This window comes from Coturnix japonica, chromosome 3 (genome assembly GCF_054131305.1).
Source record: "Coturnix japonica strain WE chromosome 3, WE-NBRP24, whole genome shotgun sequence".
Classification (NCBI taxonomy): Eukaryota; Metazoa; Chordata; class Aves; order Galliformes; family Phasianidae; genus Coturnix; species Coturnix japonica.
The window spans coordinates 15,255,024-15,275,439 of record NC_140665.1 but is presented as its reverse complement, the minus strand read 5'-3'; the positions used below and the strand labels follow the sequence as shown (position 1 = coordinate 15,275,439).

The window sequence follows — 20,416 nt, the reverse complement described above, 5'->3', positions numbered from 1 at the left end:
AACAGCAGGTAGAAACTAAAAATGGTGGCTCCCCCTGATGTATATACTAGATGCTCCTCTGCAACCAGCTTCCCCCTGTCTTCTAAAAAAATAACTAAACCACTTAAATCTCCCATCCACGTTTACCTTGCACTTGTAAATGATCCCGTGGCAGAATCTTCTCAATCAGCTGTTCCTCAGGTTATATGTGTTGCTGCCCTTCCTTTGCATTAATCACTGAAGTTCTTTTCTCTTTTTTTTGTCTGAAAACAGTCATACCATATGGTCAGAAAATGAATGCACTGAAAATGCAACGCTGCAAATTAAACACGTGGATAAAGGCTTGTGGCTTTGGTACTCTGTCATAACATGTGACGAGCAGAGAATAGTAAACTGAGAAAGAGTTCTCTTGTGAATTCAGTGCCCCCATTATCTCTCCTTCTTTATCCGAAGGGCTGAGGAAAACGTTTTTGTTAGCCAAGACTGCTTGGTGCTTTGGCTTAATTTTCACTGCATAATTTTAAATACAGATTGTGTCTACGGTGCTGCAATTAGTGGATAGCCTAAAGACTTATTATTTCAAACTAATTGATATGTAAGAAAGCTTAAATAACGTAAGTGATAAGAATTTTTTAGGAATAACTTCTGTAACTAACTGAGAATAATAGTATTACTGTTACATATTTGCAGATGAATTAATTTTCCAGTTATCGTTACTAAATCTAATGCTTGTCTGTATTTCTGTAGTTCTAAATACATCTTTATTAAATGGTGAAAAGCTGGTGTTATATAAGTCATTGTACTAAAAGGGGTTTGTGCAACTTAACAATCTCATGCAGTTCTGATACTTGCCTACCACCATTTGGAATACTCCCAAAATTCAAGAGAAGTCTTATCCTCAGTAAAAAACGTGTACTCCACACATATTTTTTTAAGAGAGCTTTAACCCACACAGTCATTGTTTTCAGAGTATACTGTTGCTTCTTCAAACAGCTCGGTCACTTATCATGAGAGGCCTGTGTTTTTCCAGCGTTCATTAAACTTATCTTCAACTAGACTGTGATCAGAATTGGCATCGCAGAACACATTGTAAAGTTATAAGGCCTCTTGAGAACTTTTTAATGTTTTTGGAAGATGTCAAGTGCTGTAGTAGTAATAAAGCACAGACAGAGCATTAAAAAGATAAGCACTTCTAATGGAAAAAGGGATGCTGCTTCTGCCAATTTTTCTTCTTAAATTAGGTTTTGCTCAGTACAAAACTTTTATAAGATAGAAGCTACCAACAGTGACACACGCAAATGAAATTAGATTAAAAACAAATCAGAGCTCTGAGGAGTTCGTGTTATACATTTTGATGGAATCTCAGTGGGATAAAAAAACAAGGGGCTTAGTGAAGTTCCATAGGATTCATGTCAGTTCAGACTTGACCCTCTGGTGAACTACACTTGGATGAGCCATATTAACTTCAGAATGAGAGAAGCAAGGGACTAAATCCACTGATGTCAATAGAAAAGCCCACTCTTCCTTGACAGAGTGTGCAGCCTCCACACACAGATCTGTGGAGTTCTTATCAGTGTGGAGATTACACTGTTTGGTGTTAGTAAGTTGTAGTATTGCTTATTTTTCCTGTCTCTGCTAGCAGTACCTTTTGGGGAATATATCTATTCCTTTTTCTGGCAAAAGGCCTGACAACCAAGCAGATTGTGCTAGTGGCAGTATCACTGACAGGTCTGTTCAAGGAGACTAAAGAATGTCCAATTTCACTTCAAGGTGAATGATGTATCATAGAGCAGACTTAATCATGCAAGTGCTTGCTTTTGTTTATGATTTGCATGTTGTCTATCAGCATAGCTCCATGAACATATTCCATCACACTTGGGAGGAGCTGACCTCAGGAGCTCTGCTGTTTGGTTGAAGCATAATGTTGGGGCTGGCAGTCATTCGTCCATACTAACCTAAGAAGGGCAGAACACTCTTAGAGGTTTGCCTCATGAGGCTCAGGTGCTCATCAGAAATCCACATTAGGTTGTACACAGAGAGAAAAAACTCTCTGGTAGGTCTGGAAGTGACAATAGCACCTGACTTCTCCATGGGAGTTTGTTGTCTCTACTTTGACAGTTAAAGCAGGCTTGGATTTTTAGCAGTGTCCAGGTCCTGTTTCCTGGACCCATTAAAGCTTTGCAGTTTCCTTCAGTTGCTAAGACAAGATAGTTGAAAGTCCCAAACCTCTGAAACACTTCAGTGAGGAAACTGAGCTTAACTCATCTGCAACACTTCTTTATGACTCAGATTCTTTTCAGATCTCAGTTTGTTTCTCATGCCATTTTGTGCGGGTGTTTCTTTTGTTTGACCTGCTTAGATTTTGCCTGTGCTTAAGTGTTTACCAGTACTGTAGATCCAAAAGCCATCAAAGTTAATCACTGTCTCCTCCTAAAGATAAGTGAACTTTGTCTTTGCCCTTTAACAGGCTTTAGGTCAAGCTACTCTGTGCAGCAGGACAGGCTTTTTGTTGTTTTTCTATTGTTATGAGTTATCTTATGTGTCATATTTTGCATTGAAGTATGCAGCTAAACATCACTGAACCAAAATTTTCTGCATGGTTCGTTTGAACTTGATGGGTAATTAGAGAGTTGCCTCACTTTGCAATACTCAGTGTTAATATGACCTTTGAAAAAAATGTTTCAATAAAAAGCAACTGAACTGAAACATTAATCCCTTGAACTTAATCATGAGGATGGCTCCATTAACCTCCCTTTGCACAGCATTCTGTAATCCAGTAATAGCAGTGCAGACAAGAAGAGGTTTTTTTTTTCCTTTTAAGTTCATTGTAGTGTCAGGAAGTAAAAGCCTTCAGGCTATTTTTAATTAGGTTGAACCTTTGGGCAGTGCTGTTCTTAACGTTAAGCTGTAAAGCTTTAAACAGTTGTAGTTAAAATTCCATACCAATTTTGCATTTCAAGTAAAAAAATAAATAAACAGCGCATATGTGTTTAGTAATACAGCACAAAACAAAGAAAGTGGAGGATATCTGGATGAAAATCTGATAGAGAGATGTAAAGGTAACAGTAATACATGGACACAGTGTAGCCATCACTAACATCAGACTTTGTATTAGTTGCAGTGGTACATCCAGGTTTAATGTTCGTTATATAACAAACATGGGTCACGTCCCAGCTTCTTGTCACTGCTCAGCTCAGTCTCAAAACTTTCCTTACACTTCCCTCTTGGAAGTACAAAGGCCACAACACTGTACTGTTATTTCTGGAAGATGAAAAGTGAAAGACAGTAGCTTTTGCTTTGGTGTTAACCTCCTGCTAGGCACATACTTAAGCTAAAGTTTACTAACAAAAAACCTGACAGTAATTCATTCTGAAATGATTAAACACATGGACTGCAGTTCAAAAAAGCTCAGTAAACTATAGATCATCTGGCCCAAACTGATTGTTTTGACAACCTGTGAAGAAAGTGAATAAAAATAAAAAGTCACCTAACCCCTTCTGTGAAGCAGAGCAAAAGTCAACATAGAACTCAGCAGTGGGGTTAAAATATGCTTCTGTACTTTGGTTTTATTGCTTTTCCAAAGTGGTCTTTATCTAAGACATGAACATCTGAGCTCTCTCTCTAGGTCAAGCTGTTTGTGTTTGAGCACTTAAGAAACGTCATGAAGACGTTTTCATCAAATTAGAAATATTGAGACTTCTTATTTGCTTGATCAACACCTGTCTCAGGCTCTGGGTAGCAGGGTGCATTTCTAAACCTCGAATTCTATGCTTGGAGGTTTGTGGTTGTTAGAGCAGAAGAACAGGCTGCTTTGCTGAAACATACATTACTCCCTCAAAAGAAAATCTTAGCTTGTAATGCTACAGTTCTTTCTTGCCTTGATGCAGCCTAATTTGAAGATGAAAGACAGTGATCAGAGGTCGAGCTAATGATCAGAAATGATACCAAGACTTACTTGACAGTTTGACAGTTGTCCTGCTGCCTAATTCCAAAGCAGGTGGGAGGACACTGGTGGAATTGAGACACTGTGATAAGTGGTAGGAATATCTCCCAGCATTTGCCCTAAGTTATCACATGGACATTTGGCTGCGTATATTTGTGTGTGTCTGATACCTCAGTATTAGATTCTAAATAGTTTGGGGTTTTTTCATTAGGGTACGTTAGAAAATAATGAGTCAGTTGCTAAATTGGCTCATTGTTTTGGGAGATGTACATCTCTGATTGTAAAGAGGAAGCCAGGTTCGTGTTGTGAGTGAGTGAGTTAGGAAACATTTTGGAATAGCTTTTGTTGTTACAGAGGATTACGGAGCTGTGACTACTTGAAAAGATTTTCAAAGAAACTTCTGAGGCTTTGATCTTTATTGAGATAGTGCTTGCTTTCTAGTCTAAAAACATTCATTTTAATGAGTTATTAACAGAAGGACTGACTGCTTAGTAATTTTCTAAGCAGACTTTTCAATGATGTTCCATCCTGCAGAGACTTTCTAATGTGATCAGCCATAGTCAGTGCAAGATAAACTTCGAAGTGCAGTATAAGTCTATATCAGTGAGATTATTGATTAAGCTAATGATGGCTTCTAAAAACCCATGCAATTCCCTGTCAGTAATCAATAACTTCATAATTATACCAAGCATGTACCTTAAGAAACACACCTTAGTATGAGTTCAGAACACAAAACAGGCTTGAGAATTTGGACAGAGTAGTAGGGCAGAGCAGGCTATCTCAGTAAAAGGAGGTTCCAGACTTAATCATAGGATAACTCTTCTTTTTCCATTGAGTAGCACAAGGCCATTAGAGAGAGGAAGAGAAATAAGTTATTTGTTTCCTTTTCATTTCATTCTTGTATTTGAGAAGAAATCACTCTGCTCAGAGGGAATTTTCTGCAGTACTGGTGGAACTGCTGTGGATGTTTTGCCAACAGTCAGACACAGACAGTGCTGTAATTATCAATCAGCGAAGTGGATGTGAGAGACTGAAAAATACTTTCTTAAACTGTATCTAAAACTGTATTCAGAGTTCAGTTTAATCTAGAATCCAGAAACTATGGAGTGGATTTCACCAGGGTTTTTTCAGATCCGTACTTATCAGCTCCAGAGCCCTTGCACAGGAGCCCTCAAGCACCTTTCTTTTCTCTCTCCTCTTTCAAAAATAGCCACAACCTCACACTCTGTGGGACAGCACCACTTTTAGGCAAAACACATTATGTAAGAGGCCCTGTGGATTCCAGGGCCCTCTGGAGACACTCAGCTCAGCTGCTCTGGTGCAGCACAGCTCTGAGAGCCTCATGTCCTCTGGTCCACCCGGGATTTGAAGTATTTCTGGACTATATTGTTGCTGTTATAACCTCCAGATGTCATTTAAAAGGAGTATCTGAGGGACTGTTATGGCCTCTTGAGCTAAGAGTTGCAATACTGCAGTACTACCAAGGACATGCTGTTGGGCAGTCTACTGCCTGCTTGTGCCCTGGAGTCATCATGGAAATGAAAATATCAGGATCAGTAGAAGGTAATGGATGCACATATTTGTTTATTTTAAGTCAGTATCCAAAATATGAGTAGCACTTTTTATAAAAGGACCAGTGAAGAAGCTCCATTTGAGCTATGTCACTGGAGTTATTTATCCTGGATCCACCCCAATAAGCGAAGGGCAGTATCTGTTGATAGATGAGACTTCACTGGAATTTCTCTGGATTTATTGCATTGAATCAGAGCAGATCCACTTCTGCTCACAGTGAAGCTAACTTCCTCTTGTGATAATGAAAAAGAGCAGAATCTAGCCCTAATATATTATACATATTTGTGAAGAAGGGATTATTACTGTTAGTACCACCTCAAATTACCTTTATTCAATACAGCGTGATATTCATAGGTCTCATATTTATACAGTCATCAAAAGAACACCTGATAGCTTAAGCAAGCATTTTATCCACAAAAGAAACCAATTACACACACATTACAGTACACACATCTGCACGTGTAGTACACATGTGATCTGGGCACCACTGATAAACATCTCATCACTCTAACATTTCTTCTTTAATTAGCTCTTAGAATAGATGTTGTTTTATTATTCAGAAAGAAGATAAAAGTTTCATTATGAGAGTGTTCAAATCTAGAAGCCCTGGTCCCAAGTTTCTTCCCAGTCCCATTGGTTTAATTGAAGTTGCAGTTAATAAAGGTGGAGACACAGATTGATGAAGGCCCTAAGGTTACAATCTAATTCCTTGAGACAGCAGATGTTAAAGGACTTTTATATGGGGACTTGTACGTTGGGGAAAGCATAGCAAATCACCTGTGCTTTGATAGGAAGAGACACAGGGCTGAAACTTGGAAGACAGCAGTTAGAGGATGTCTAACAGAGAATACATGAATAAGGGAAAATAAAACAGTACACAGTTTCTACAGTGCTTAGGTTGTTAGCTTCTGGTGCTATGCTGATTTTTTTCGTTCCTGTCGTGGGATAATAATTTCTGGAGTATCTGGTTCATGTAACCTTTTGACATGGGAAGCCAGGGGTGGCAGTAATGGATCAGTCAAAAATAAAACTACTGACCCACAAGCTCACGAGTAGCACTGAGATCTTAACAGGGTGGGAGGACCAGCTTGGTGAGTTGGAGCTTGTGTGAGGGACTAGAACTTTATCCGAGAAAGTTTGTGGTGGAGTTAACAGGAAGTCCTGGAGTTGGTGTCACTCATGTCTGTTGTGGTCTGAAAGGTAACCATTATTTGTAAAGGCAGTGATGGGTGTGCACTGAAACAGAGATGTCCTTGCTTGAGGACAGGAATCATTAATAGAAGATTTCCACTCAGTGTAAAGATGACACAGGCTATAATTTACCAGTGCAACATGTTTCCTGTGCCGTCTCTGTCACTGATTGCCCTTAGGTTTTCTTTAATGATACAGTACATCAGCATCAACTGAGATAAGACCTCAGCTACCGGTACAGCTTTGTTTCACATGTTGCTATATTGTCTTTGAATTAAGCCCAAACGTTAATCCAGTGGCGTGTTCCTTTATGCACTTGTTTATAGTGCCTGGTAGAGAAAGAAAATACTTCAAATCTTCAGTGCCCTATAATGAGCTCTGCACGCGTAGTGATGTTAACTCTGCTTCCCCAATCCTGGATTTAGTTGTTTACAGCTTCCCAACAAACTGCATTTCCCAATTACTTTCTTTGGGCCATTCTTTTAGGTGTCAGAGGCAGAGAAATTGCTTTTAGAAATTGTCCCAGGGCTCCTCAAGCCTATCAGCCTCACCTGGAATCACCATCTCCTTCAGGCCCTCCGGCATGCTAAGTGCCATGGAGAGACCAAGTCTGTGGGTGGCTCCAGGACAGCTGAGCAGTGCTTACTCCTTCGCCTTCCCAGCAGAAATCTGCTTAGTGGAAGAAATAACATGGCCCTTAATAAGAAACTCCTCCTGTTTCCAATTAAACAAAAATTGCTGCCTATAAATCACTTGATTCCTGAGCTCTGTTCCTCAGTTTTACTCTCCCTGTTACTGAGCTTCCATCTGCTTTTAACAATTCTTGCTACTCATATGTGTTTTAATGCTGTATCCCTGCAGAATGGCTTTCTAATTAAGTAAGCTCTGAAAATGAAAAGCAGCAGAACAGCAGCTTGCTTGTTCTCTGTACCCTTAATCCGGGAGTCCTGTATGTGCTATTTTGGAAGCTAAATTGAGGTCACTGACATTATGCATATTTGTTGTCTGATGCAGTCTTAAAAGCCCCAAATCCTCTATTCAAAATTATCTTTAGGCATAGGGGTCAAACATTTGCAGGAATCAAAACAGCATTTGGAGCTTTAGCAGAGATTTAGAGAAGCGGGGGAGGAGTGAGAAAGGGGCTGCAATCTCAGGACAGCGTTTCTGTTGCAATATGGTTTCACTGACCAGTGAAGACATTGCTGTCTCTGAAGTTATCAAAATAAACAGTCCCAGTGATATGTGAAGAGGAAAACTGGAGCTTCGCTAAGCAGAAATGTCCTGTAGAGGTTGCAGTCACCCTTTTGTTCTGAATTGTGCAGTGACTGGTTATTACATCTTGTCAGAATGCATTCTGCTGAAATTGAGTGGAAGAAATTAATGCAGTTGAGCTTATATCATCAATAAAACAAAAGAACAAGGAGTATTTATGTGGAATTAAATATAATGCTTTGTGTTGGTAGTGCCGCAGTAATGAATACAAAGTAGTACCAAAGCGCAACTGGCAAACAAATATCATAATCATGTACCAAAATAGTCATTATTTTGACATTTTTCATGTCTTCTACCTTAAGGGATAATAATTCCAAAAGCTTGAGAACGAAGGGGCTTCCTTTGGAGATGTCGGAAACTGTTGGAAATATCAAACTGCTTAGTATTACCTGGAGTGCATTTTGCCTGGAGAATTGAGCCAGGACGTTCTGATTGTTTTTCATTCATAATTCACTGCATTACTCACAGCAAGAAGGAGTACGATCAAGGAAACAAAATGTTTATGAATTATGCAAAATAAGGCAGATTAAAGAGAAGGGGTAAAAGAAACACAGAACTTTAAAAACTGACATACGGAAAAATTGCAAAGACTATGGAAAACCAGAGAGCAAGAGAAGTTTATTTTGGTTCTACTAAGTATTTTTAGTTGGAAGAGCTTCATTAAAACAAATACAGCATTAAAGGATGTTTGGCAGGAGGGGAGGGGGGTTGGACATGCTGTTCCCTCCAGTTTTCCTGGGGCAGCCAAGGTGGAGGGGAGGAGGTCAGATGGCAGCTGTGTTGAGTATCAGCCAGTTGTGTACCTGTCTGTTGTCTTGAGCAATTGACATAGGCTTGGGGGGAAATGTAGCACTTTTACAAGACCTTAACAACTGCACCAGCCCAGAGGTGCATTCCCAAATTTGCTAAGCATGACTTTTGTACAGTTGCTCCAATTACAACTGGATTGGGAACTCATTTGGTGTCTGTGACCACAGGCATACTAAGTGGAGATAGTTAGGGTCACACTCTAATGCACTGGCTATATTTATTGCGCACATTAAGGTCTTTGCTCCTGATACTTGCAATTCTAAATCCAGTTGCCCGAAACTGAAAATAGTTGTGTTTGTGCACGTATCTGCTTCCTGTGAGTTGGGCTACTACAGAGCTTTCCTCCACATCTGAAACTTTTTCATAGCTCACTGCTAGATTCTTATACTGAAACACCCCAGCATGTTTGCTTTCCCACCGATACCTTTAAAACAATTCTGAAATCAAAATAAAGCAAAATGATTTTCAGCAGCAGAGCAGAGGGATAAGATGTATTTCAGTTAGCAAAAAAGGAAGAATTCAGTATTCTAAGCTTAAAGTTAATGGCAAGATAATATGAAATACTCTAAATGTGGAATAACTACAGATTAAGGGGTTTAATGTATTTATTTTAGTTTCTGATTTTCTAAGCTGTTTTCTTTAGGCAAAACACTCAGTGTGAACTTCAGCACTCCTACAAACTTGTGTTGGCAGCGCATTCTATTTTTCATGTCATCACTTCTTTCTTTTTAGTAGTAGAAATTGGTAGAAAATGTTCATTAGATCACATTGTGAGTATTTGAAAGTCTGGAGAAGACTGTTGAGGGTTGTCTGAAACCAGAGTTTCTGCTTCTGTAATCCTTTATTGATCAAAGGTCATTATTTTAATGCTGTTATTTTGGTAGGGTTAGTCATAATAGCTGGGTCGAGGTGATATTAATGATTTTAATAATACTGTTGTTTTCCTTTCCTGAGCGCATTTTCCTTACTTTAAGCTGAACAGCCATATTCACTTTCACCTCCACCTTCCAAGAAAGTGTTTCCGAGGCCTTTCTCTGAATGATGACCCTTTCTGGAAAGCGATTGTAGCCAGGGATGCTGAAGAGCCCTTTGAAATGAAAGGGAATGTGAGCCGATCAGCTGGGCAGCTGGCTGGCCTCCAGGAACTCTGCTCACTGAAGCACAGGCTTAGTCATGTAAAGCCTCACACATTTTCCAACCTCTTGGCAAGCTTCTGCGTTGCTGTAGTAGAGGTTCAAAGGCTACAGATGCTATTAGTCTAGGGCACAAAGGTGCATGAGCCTGTTACTTACCTGTGCTGCCCAATGCCTGGCTAAAGTCAAAGGGGAGCCTCAGGCACAAGTAGCCTGAGGAAGCCCTTGTGTGGTACAGATAAGAGAGGCGGGACAGTCATAAAGCCTTAAATAGCTGCTTTGAGCAATCATTTGTAGAACTGCAAACTGTACAAGTTACATGAAAAACAGCTTGTTGTCCTGGTGGTTCACAGCCTGTTTCAGGCCTGTTGTGTGTAAGTAGAGTTTGATAGATGGCCATATTAACAGTGGAGGAGAGCCCCTTTCTAACCAAATGCAGTTGAGAATGATGTACCTCATGAGCTTTGATCCATTCCTAAGCTTAATCTCTCTGCTTTCATCTGTAATTTGGGGGTAATAAAACCAATACTTGGCCATTGGGTGGAACTAGGGTAAGCATATAACCATAGAATTGGTTGAGTTGGAAGGGACACTTAAAGTTCACCTAGACCAACCCTCTGCAGTGAACAGGGACACCTACTGCTCAGTCAGGTTGCTCAGAGCCCTGTCCAGCCTGACCTTGAGTGTCTCCAGGGATGGGGCATCTCTGAGCAACTTGTTCCAGTGCTCACTTCTCTTATCATAAAAAACTTCTTTCTTGTATCCGATCTAAATCTCCCCTCTTCTAGTTTGAAACCATTTCCCTTTGCCCTATCACAGTAGACTCTTCCAAACAGTCTGTCACCTTCTTTCTTATAGCCCATGTTTTAGAACAGCTGGTCTTTTTTTTCTGCTAGCCCAGTTGAGTAAGAAATAAAGGACAGGTAGATAGAAATGTACACTTGAGAGTTAATGCCTATAGCCACAGCCGTCAAAAATGACTAACGTACTCATCTTGGGTCCTCAAGGACCTCACTGCAAACATGTCATGATGGCTCCAAATTTTGAAGTATTAGGGTAATTGATTGTAAGTGAAATACATGGGAGTGTGATTTATCTGAACGAGAAATAATGCTTCCAATCTCCTGTGGGATACTAAAATTACACGGAGGTGACATTAGTCAGTGTTGGGGTTTAAACAGAGGCCAGAGGATCAGTCAGAGGGCAGGTAGTGGGATAACAAGGAAGAAGGTTATTGTGTTAATGGGAATAGTGGCCCAGATAATGATCTCCCCATCTAATCATCAGTCTCATTTTCCCCTCCTTGTCATGTCCCAGAATTTTAAAAGCAAATGGATATCACCTTATTGAGTAGCTAAAGAGTAGAGAAGTGGTGGACTTGTGATGGGAAGCAACCCAAGTGGACAGTAAGACCACACTGGAGCAGAGTCCGGTGTGCTGCTGGTTGTGCAGAGAGGTATTATACACACACACACACACACACACACACACACACCAGGATGAAATTAGAGGGAATAACAGTGAACAGTGACATTTTAAACATGGCCAGCGGCAAAATTGGTGTATTTCTAGACAGCATCAGTCCACTGCACACATTCATGTTTCCTTGTGATACCTGGCATGGCACTTTGCCTTGGAGTCAGCAAGACAAAGAGAAGATGTACGTGACTACTGCTACTAATGGAATGGCAACCTTCCATTAGTGAATGAACCATTATGTCCCTGTGAGGCGACAAAATATTGTTATTGTTAATTGATAGGAAGACGCTGAGACTTTCAAAAGGAAAACAGCTGGGTTTGTTCAGTTGGCTGATTTTGAGTGAGCAACTTGTCTCTTTCACTTTAACCCACAGCTGTTTGACAGCATAGTGTCAGGTGCAGATGGTTTGAGGCAAAAAACAGCTAAAGCATTGCAAGACTGCTATAGGTTTGCAAGTCCCAGACTGACTGAGAAGAACTTCAGTGAGCTGTTGAGTCTAGCAGTGGGATGGCTGTGTTGTGCCCAGCCTCACCCATTGTGCTCTTCTTTACAGCTGAAGTCCTGGGTGATAGCTTGGGAGTCAGGGAAAGGGCTCTGAGCTGCTTGTCTGGAGCTGAGCAGGGGGAAGGACAGTGCCTTTGAAATAAAAAAGAAAACTAATTATTACATGCTGTTTTAATCAACCCTCCTTGTCTACTGTCTGCACCTTCTCAACTAGCTTCAACCTTTTCATGATTAGATATCTATATAGACTGTCTCTGGAGACACTGAAGAGAGAGAGGTAGCTCCAGATTCATGTCATTTCTATTGAACACTCAACTTAGGGGGGATTATTCACTGGATGCACTTTAGAAAGTGAATATTAGGCAGATCTGCTATCTTAGCATGCTTATGGTTGCACCAAGATCAGAAAAGTTTCAGTTTCTGAGGGATTTCAGGTATTTCTATCGCTCTTGAACCTAATTAAGCAAGTCAAGATTCTGAAAGAAGTTGGGAGCCAAGTCATTTTCTCTGATCTTTCATTTTACATACTTCTTTCTAAACCAGAGGTCACCAACTTCTACAAATTCAGTACTTCGATACACTGGGAGAGGTGGTGGGGAGATGGAGCAGGCCTTCATCCCCATCCCTATCTCTCACTCAGATATTGCTGTAGAAAGAATGTCATGTCCTCATATGAAGCTTTGTCTTACAGTCCTCTAAAGGCTCTCCCACAGCTCCCAGATTAAAAGAATAATAATAATTTTGTTGTTGTCACTGCAGGAACTTAACTGGGTAACATTTTTGTTAGGGATAGTTCTTGGACATTGCTGCAAATTTGCAACCCAAGGCGTGATTCCACCACGATGGCAGGCCTTTGCCCTAGAACATAATCTGTGCTATGTGCATTGCTGGCTGGGTGTGCATTGTGTCCCACATGAGTGCCACGCTGCAGTCACAATGTGTAGAGGTCAGCACAGATGTAACCTCTTGGTGGTTGAGAAGCCCACTGGGCAGCAGGAATATCTTACTGGTGCTCTGCAGCAAGAGCCAGTCAGCAGAAAGGCTTCATGACATCCAAAGGGCCCATACTGAGTGTGGCTGCATTTGTGTTTAGTTTTGGCAGTGTAGCTCCCAGATGTTCCTGTGGATTCCAGCAGTCCTTGGGCTGCAGGGCCCAGGCAGTGAGCTGGGCAGTGAGGGATGAACAGCATCTGTGGTTTTTTTCTGGCCAACAATGCTATACAATCTTTTTTGTCTCTCAGATAATATATTATCACGTTGGAGACAAAAGGAGTATCCCCTCAGAATGTCTAGGCATACAGTCAGAAAACAAGTGAGAATTCAATGGAAGACAAATATCACATGAAAGAAGGGCGCTATGGTACTGACTGTATATCAGTTCATACAAATGTGTGTTTTAGCAACATGGTGTATTTAATGCAATCATTCATGCGTGGAAATGGAGGCAGGAAGATAGCGAGAAACTGGGCAGGGAATGAGCCTTAGAAGAACTGACAGGAAAAGGTTATGTCTTAAATCTTCAGGAAGAAAAGTTGCAAAATGTGTCTAATGTAGAACTAGACCAGGTGAGCTGAGGACGTTGATTTGCACAACAGGAGAAAGAAGAGGCCTTATAGGAAAAAAAAAAGTCAGAAATGCAGGATGAAAACCAGGACAGAAGCACAGGGAGTGGGAATGGAATGGCTCAGAGGGAGGTGTAGTGGCATCACGTGCTGTGGACAGGACAAGGATGATAAGAGTAGAGTAGGTCCCGAAGTTTGAGTGAAAATGTGTCTAAGCTGATGAGAGCTGTCACAGTCGGGTGAAAGAAACTTGAAACTAGATTGCCTAGATTTAAGCATAGAACTGAAGGATCAGAACTCATAGTGTCTTCATATCTTCCTGAAAAAATACAGCTCAGAATACAATTGACTAACAAATCATTGCAAAACTGCTGCAGCTACAGTTAGCAGAATCTGACTCCCTCTTTTTGAGAAGGTAGGTGGGTGGATGGATGGATGGATGGATGGATGGATGGATGGATGGATGGATGGATGGATGACAGACAAATGGGTGGATGGACAGACAGATGGATAGAGTGCTCACAGAATTTGGCTTTGGAACTCACCCCGTTTGCTTCCTGCCCTGCTCAGATTGGTCATGATGAAAAAATTGGCTTTGTCTTCAGTTGAAATGTCCATACATACTAATGTTTTCTAAAGAATGGATTGCACAGATCCTTATATGGGCCCTAAAAACAAAGGCTATTTGAGTAAATACTGGGAAAAGGCCCACAGCTTCCTGAAGACTGATAGCCAGATTTCTTTCTGCATGCCTGTTGCATCCTGTTGATGATATGACACTTTTTCCCCAGTTATGTCCAAAACACATACTGCGTTAATCAGATAATGTAACTTTCCATGATCTAACCCTAAAAAACATAATTTAACGATTCCCACCCCCCCCTCCCGACTCTTTTTGACAGCTGAGCTTTTCCTTGTGTTTTCTCCAGCCATTTTCAAACTCATGCCAAGAAATTTGGCACAAGTTCTTATATTGTTCTCTGAGCAATATCTGTGGCGTGATTTATGTGTGATTTGCTACCTGATGCTTAATTAAGGCCTTAATCTATCAAAGGCATATCCACCATCCTTACTGCTCTTGAGTAAGGAATCCTGTGAAGGCCAGTAGGACTGTGGACACGAATACAGATAAACTATGAGTATCTTAAGGATCTGAGTAGCCCAACATGGTACCCAAAGCCAGCCTTATGCACAAGGGACCGCATTTTCCTTCAGTTTTGCAATGACTGCATGGTAATTAATGGGCATATCGTATGTGGGCTGCTAATATGAAAAAGAAAGAAGTATGTTTGTGAATCAGGCAAAAGCGAGTTATTAACTTCCCTCCTCACCCCTCATGTTGTACTTTCCCCACACTGTGTCTAACGTCAGCCGTGTTAGATATAAATGAAGACAACTTGTTTGTTTTGTTGTAGTTGCAGGTGGAACTTGATCAGGAATATCAAGACAAATTCAAAAGACTGCCTTTGGAAATTCTGGAGTTTGTACAGGAAGCCATGAAAGGGAAAATCAGTGAAGATGGAGACCACAGTTCTGCCCCCTCTTCTCTGGCATCTGACAGTGGGAAATCAAATCATAAACCTCTGCAAAGTGAAGAGGAATTGGAAGAAGATAATTCGGAAAAAGTATTTGATACTACTTTTTAACTGCCCGAGTACCAATTGGTGCACCAGGGCACAGCGCTCCCCAACTACTCGGCTCTGCTTTCCTAATGTGAGCTGCAACTGAAGCACTTCGGAAGGCAGGAGGAATCTGTATTCAAGTGCACATTTCCCAAAATGAACGTTTTATAAAAGAATTGTGCAAAGGTCTTCATTCCCATTCTTCAGCTTATTATTATGCTAAAGCGTAGTGCAGTTGTAATGGGAAAATTAATATGTTCACCATCCTCTCTCTCTCTTTTTTGTTGTGTTTTTTTTTTTTTTTTTTTTGGCCAGTTTTCAATGGGTAATTTTCTGGCCGCGTTCATTGTTAAGAATGTTTAACGAAGACCGGTATATTGAAAAGAGACAAACGTGTGCAGACTTCCTTTTGAAGTGCCAGTGCAAAGTGCTCCAAACTAATAGAGGTCCTAGAGAATATTATAAAACAGTACTTACTTATATTTGTTTCCTACCTTATAACTGCACCTTGACAACTGTACCATCACTTTACATTTGCACTGAAACATTTAATCCTTTTTAGCTTTGCAAGCACTGGTGGCTTGCTGTCTTAATATTATGTTTATCACGGGGACAGAAATATAATTGCTGCTGAAAACTCTTGGAACTGTGGAGAAGAGAGAGAAAGAGAAGAAATTTGCCTGGAGATTGTTGGTGTTTGTGTACGTCCGTGTTTGTAATACTGTGTGAGTGCATATATGTTGGTATATATATATATGTGCACACACGTCTGTCTATATGCACACATGGCATGTTTATATTTGAAGTCGATGTGGTTTCTTAGTGAAATGAAAAGTTTCAGGGATACGTGTATAGAGAATCTTTATGAAAGCTGACATCTGGGTTGTGCTGATATAAAATAGTCATTAAATCATAAAGTTCTTTTTGTGGTGTTAGTGTTGTAAATCAAAGTAGTTTTAGAATATAAATTTGATATATATTTTGCAGACTTAAAAGTATTGATTTTAAGTATCATATTTTAAGCTTATCGAATTTGATAGGATTATAAAATGTTTAGGACTACAGTATTTGAAATTGAATGGAATCTTCCATTATTTTTAAGACCGAGGTTCAGTTGTACTGAGGTCTGGAATTTAAAAGGCAAGATATAAAAACCTGGCCATTGATATTTAAAAGTATATATATTAATCCATTTAAGTTACTAAAATAAGAACAATCAAAGATTATGTACTGTATGATATGCATGAGAGAAGTAACAGCACATTTTCAGAAATTTATATCAAACGACAAAGAGACTTGATGGAAGTCAGGATACACGAGAAGGTAAAGAAACGCTGTCCTCTGGCATCCCATATTAACACATATAGGAATTATACAACATTACAGATGGATTCTTGTTTGTATCTGAGCCATTGCGTGACGCTGAAGGCTCTTCCCTTGGGTGTGATAGCAAAAAACACAGATTTGCATAGAGAGGCTTGATCTTGCCAACTCACAACCACATCTACAACTCACATCCCAGCGTGCCGCTGGGCTCAGTGGAACTTGTTTGGGTTAATAACGTTCATACACATGCTTGCAAGATCGGGGCCTTACTTCGTTCTCAGCAGTGGAGAAGGAAGTCAGTTGCATAGGGAGGCATTTTAATACACCATAACAACAAAGTTGCTTTTCTTCCTTTCCCTCAGGATTTTAGTACTTTAAAGTCACGTATTTCATTTGAATTTAAGCAATAAAATCCAAATCGAGGTTAAGATTTCAGTTAAGGAATTGTGTGTATATTTAAGTTTGAATCACAGAAGACAAACAGTATTTTGATGTTTCTTTTTTAAACTTAGAGAGGAAAAAATTGCACAGCGTGGAGGTTGTATTTTGGAGTAAGACTGCCTTGATTTACAGTGATGAAAGCAGTGAGCATGAAACTCAAAAAATCTGGCTTCCATCTTAATACTAGGAAAGCGGAATCCTCTGTAAATCTTTATTTTGCACTTTGAAATCAATGTTAATCATCTACGGAAAATGAAGAGTCAAGATGTAATGCTGCGTTTTGTAAAGTGAAAATGACATATTGTTTAAATTATTAGAAGTATAAACTGATAGCGGTTTTGGCAATAGAACCGAAGACTGTCGCGTTACATAACTTGCTGTACAGTGCAGGCGTTTAGGTAAAGTCTTCGCTCCTTTGAATTTCAGTGGTACACCCCCATGGACTTCAACGGAGCCAGGACCTCACCACAGTCTTTGAAGAAACTTGGGCAGATACCAATTAATCTGTTATTTATATTTCAAAACATGACAAAACTAATTCCGGTTGGGTTAAGTACACTATCAGCTGTATTCATTTTACAGTACGTTTGTATTGGACCATTTACTGTACTCACATTTTTTTATATCTGTACAGTGCCACTTTCTGCAGGTGTAAGGTAGTGCGTAACACTGTACATCTCGCGTTGTTCAAACAATTTCAGTGAAACAGGCATCATTTAATATTGGTATTACTTGAACTAGAGTAAGATAATGAAAAAGGGTCTTTATGATGTGCAAGTCTTGTGCCTTTTATGTATTTGCCTTGTTCCGTGTTGAATGTGTGGAAATGCTGTATTGTGGATTTTCTGCTGTATAGATTAGAGCTGTCTGTATTAAACTAGGTCGTGCACTTCAGATAACTTTACACTACTGAAAATAGCTTGGTTTTGGCAGTATAAACAGAATTTTGAGAATTCTAATGACAACCAGACGTTTTAGACTTAACATGTTCATAATTACGTTAATTAATGCTCATGTATTAGCTAAACAGTCACTGAAAGATAACTAAAGGGACATCGTTGCTTGCCTTTCTTTGAAATCAGTGTTGCTCTTGTACATTGTATTAGTAGTGTCTGTAATTGATTAGTCCTTGATGATTTGCTTTCAAAGTAGGATGAAATATTTCAGTTAACATGTACATACTTTTTTGGTTCTTCAATCTATGATTGTTTCAGAGGCATAATTCACATTTTTGTAAAAATTCTATGCAATTTTGTGGCATGATGTTTCTTCCACTTGTAATTTTATGTGCTTACAGTACAGATCCAAAGGACAAATAAAAATTTCTTAACACGAGGTGGTTGTTTTCTCTGTTCATTGACTCTCAAGTGGCAGCTGGTTCCGGAAACCTTCCTGACCTCGAAGACCTCACACCGAGCCCTTTGCTCCCAAGAAGGGCAGTGGCACAAGGCGCCAATGAATTCCCCCCACGGGCTCTTCTTTTCACAAAAATAAGAACAAGAATCTGCATGTGAGGGTCTCCTCTGCCCCTCCCAGGGAAAACGTGCCTTTGCTGCTGTTCTGAAAAATCAAAACAAGAAGAGCGCATGGCAGCTCATGAACCCATAAGAATATCTAATGGTTTACACGACAAGCTGTTATGGAAGAACAGTTGCATGGTTTTCAATCATACCTGTAAAATACCTCGACATATTAGAGCTGCCTTACTTCTTTTCACTTCCCCAGCTATTCTGCTAATCATCTATGCAATTATATATGTGCTGTGAATTGTACCTGTGCGGAGGTCTTCCACTGAGAGCACCGGAGAATGAAACTGTTCCTTTGGCTTTTGACTTTCCCCATTTAATTTACAATGTAAAAGATTATCTCTGGGAGAAGAGATAAGCAGGTATATTAATCCAGTGTACTAAGGGATATACCTATTAAAATAAATAGTCCCCAAGGCAGTGAGAGTCAAATTGCTTACTAGAAAAGGTCTGGGGAAATGGGGTTTGAAGAGAGGAATGGACATGGCACTGTGTGAAAGCAGAAAGGAAGAGAGGAATAGAGATAAATGTTGAGACCAGGAATTTGACAGAGAGAGTAAATAGGAAAGAAACAGAGGGAAAGACAGCAAAAGAAAAGGAAAATGTATTTATTTCCTTCTCAGAGAAGGAACAGTGGAGTGTGAAACCATTAAGAGCAGGGTTTGCCAAGGCTCCATCATGATAGGAGGCAAGAGGGAGACAAATGGGAACTCAGCGCAGATGAACAGGGCTGAGAAGCAGCAAGGCAGAAAGACTGACAGGAGCACTTGGGATGAGACCCCGAGAGGAGGGCAAACAGCAGCAGTGAGCACAGTGAGAGAATCTGAAGGCTGTGGGAAGGATTGTGAAATAATTCCCGGCTCCTGGGAGGGCTCAGGCAAGGCAGGATTCTCACAGCCAGCCAAGCAGACATCCCTGTCATTTGGGGTACTTTGGCAACAGGAGACTTATTTGGCTGCTGAGGAAGAAGGGCAACAAGCTTGGATGTGTGGAAGAGTTATCTGGAAGCCACCCAAGGGACAGTGGTGTCACAGAGGCCAGGCAGCAGGGGCAGAGCTGTGTACTCTTGTGCAGCTATAGACTCCAGGCAAAACAAGACTAGTGGGTCACTGGAGCTTCAAGTGGGTTCTACAAATGCTCCTGGCAGTGCCAGAAGAAAACCAGTCCCAACACAGCAGCAGAAAATGTGTAACTACCAGCTAGGGAAGGTGACTCAAGATTTGGCTTTGTCTTCAAAGTGAATGTTTTAATGACTAACTCCAGTGCCTGGTTCCAGGCTGAGTATTTGATCCTCAGCTCCAAGAGCCTTAAATTGCTTCTTTCACAGTTACGTTGCTTCCGGGCAAGGGCTGGAAGATGCCCAAAAGTAACTGAAATTGGGGTGAGGGTACATTAGAGATCGTTGCTGAGCAGAATGGGGAGTTTAGAGCAGGGCAAAGGACTGTGCAACCACGCCTCCTAAATGATGGGCATGCTCTCACACCCCTGGGAAGTCATTTCAGGGTAAGCAACTGTACCTTTGAAATGGGAATTTAAAGACACAAAGGCTATCATAGCCTCAGACTTCAGGAGAGATCCAAGCATGAGAGCTACACAAATTAAAGCCTTGTCAAAATCATTGATGCTGCTGAAGCCACCAAGATTCAGCTGCAAACATCAGGTCAGCATTTCTTAATGAATGATTAGCTTCAGTGACGGCAAGTAGATTGTTCAGATTTCCATTCAAACACTTCTCCAGGAAGTACATCGTTCAAGATCTTAACTCTAAATCTGATCTTCACATCTGACAGCAGACATGAAAGAACCAGATAGTGTTAATTTGAAAACAGACCAACCCCCTCCCAGATTTAACACTAATCATTCATAGACAACACCTGAATGCCAGGCCACCTCTTTTCTGTGATCCTGCTATTTCTCAGTTTCTACCACCCTGTCCAGGTCTTCCCAGAAGCAAAATATCCCTAAATATGCACAACAGGACCTACTTGGACATCTGTACAATCAGTAGGTGTACAGATGTTAGACTTAAACAGAAGTTTGGTTATGTGAGATTAT

At 40.4% G+C, this 20,416-nt stretch overlaps 1 protein-coding gene across 7 annotated transcripts in view; it reads left to right on the top strand.

The window, feature by feature from the left end:
- PLCB1 (phospholipase C beta 1) overlaps positions 1 to 18,170 on the top strand; it is a 346,674-nt gene extending 328,504 nt beyond the window's left edge. For 3 of the 7 annotated variants that reach the window (XM_085541097.1, XM_085541098.1, XM_085541096.1), the window contains one exon: positions 14,868 to 18,170. In XM_085541097.1, coding sequence (XP_085397223.1) covers positions 14,868 to 15,092 — 225 coding nt within the window. In that variant the 3' untranslated portion in view covers positions 15,093 to 18,170. Of the gene's footprint in view, positions 1 to 14,861 lie in introns of all 7 variants that reach the window. The other 4 variants (XM_015857085.3, XM_015857087.3, XM_085541095.1 and 1 more) reach the window with 2 other exon arrangements.
- The last annotated feature ends 2,246 nt before the right edge of the window (positions 18,171 to 20,416 follow it).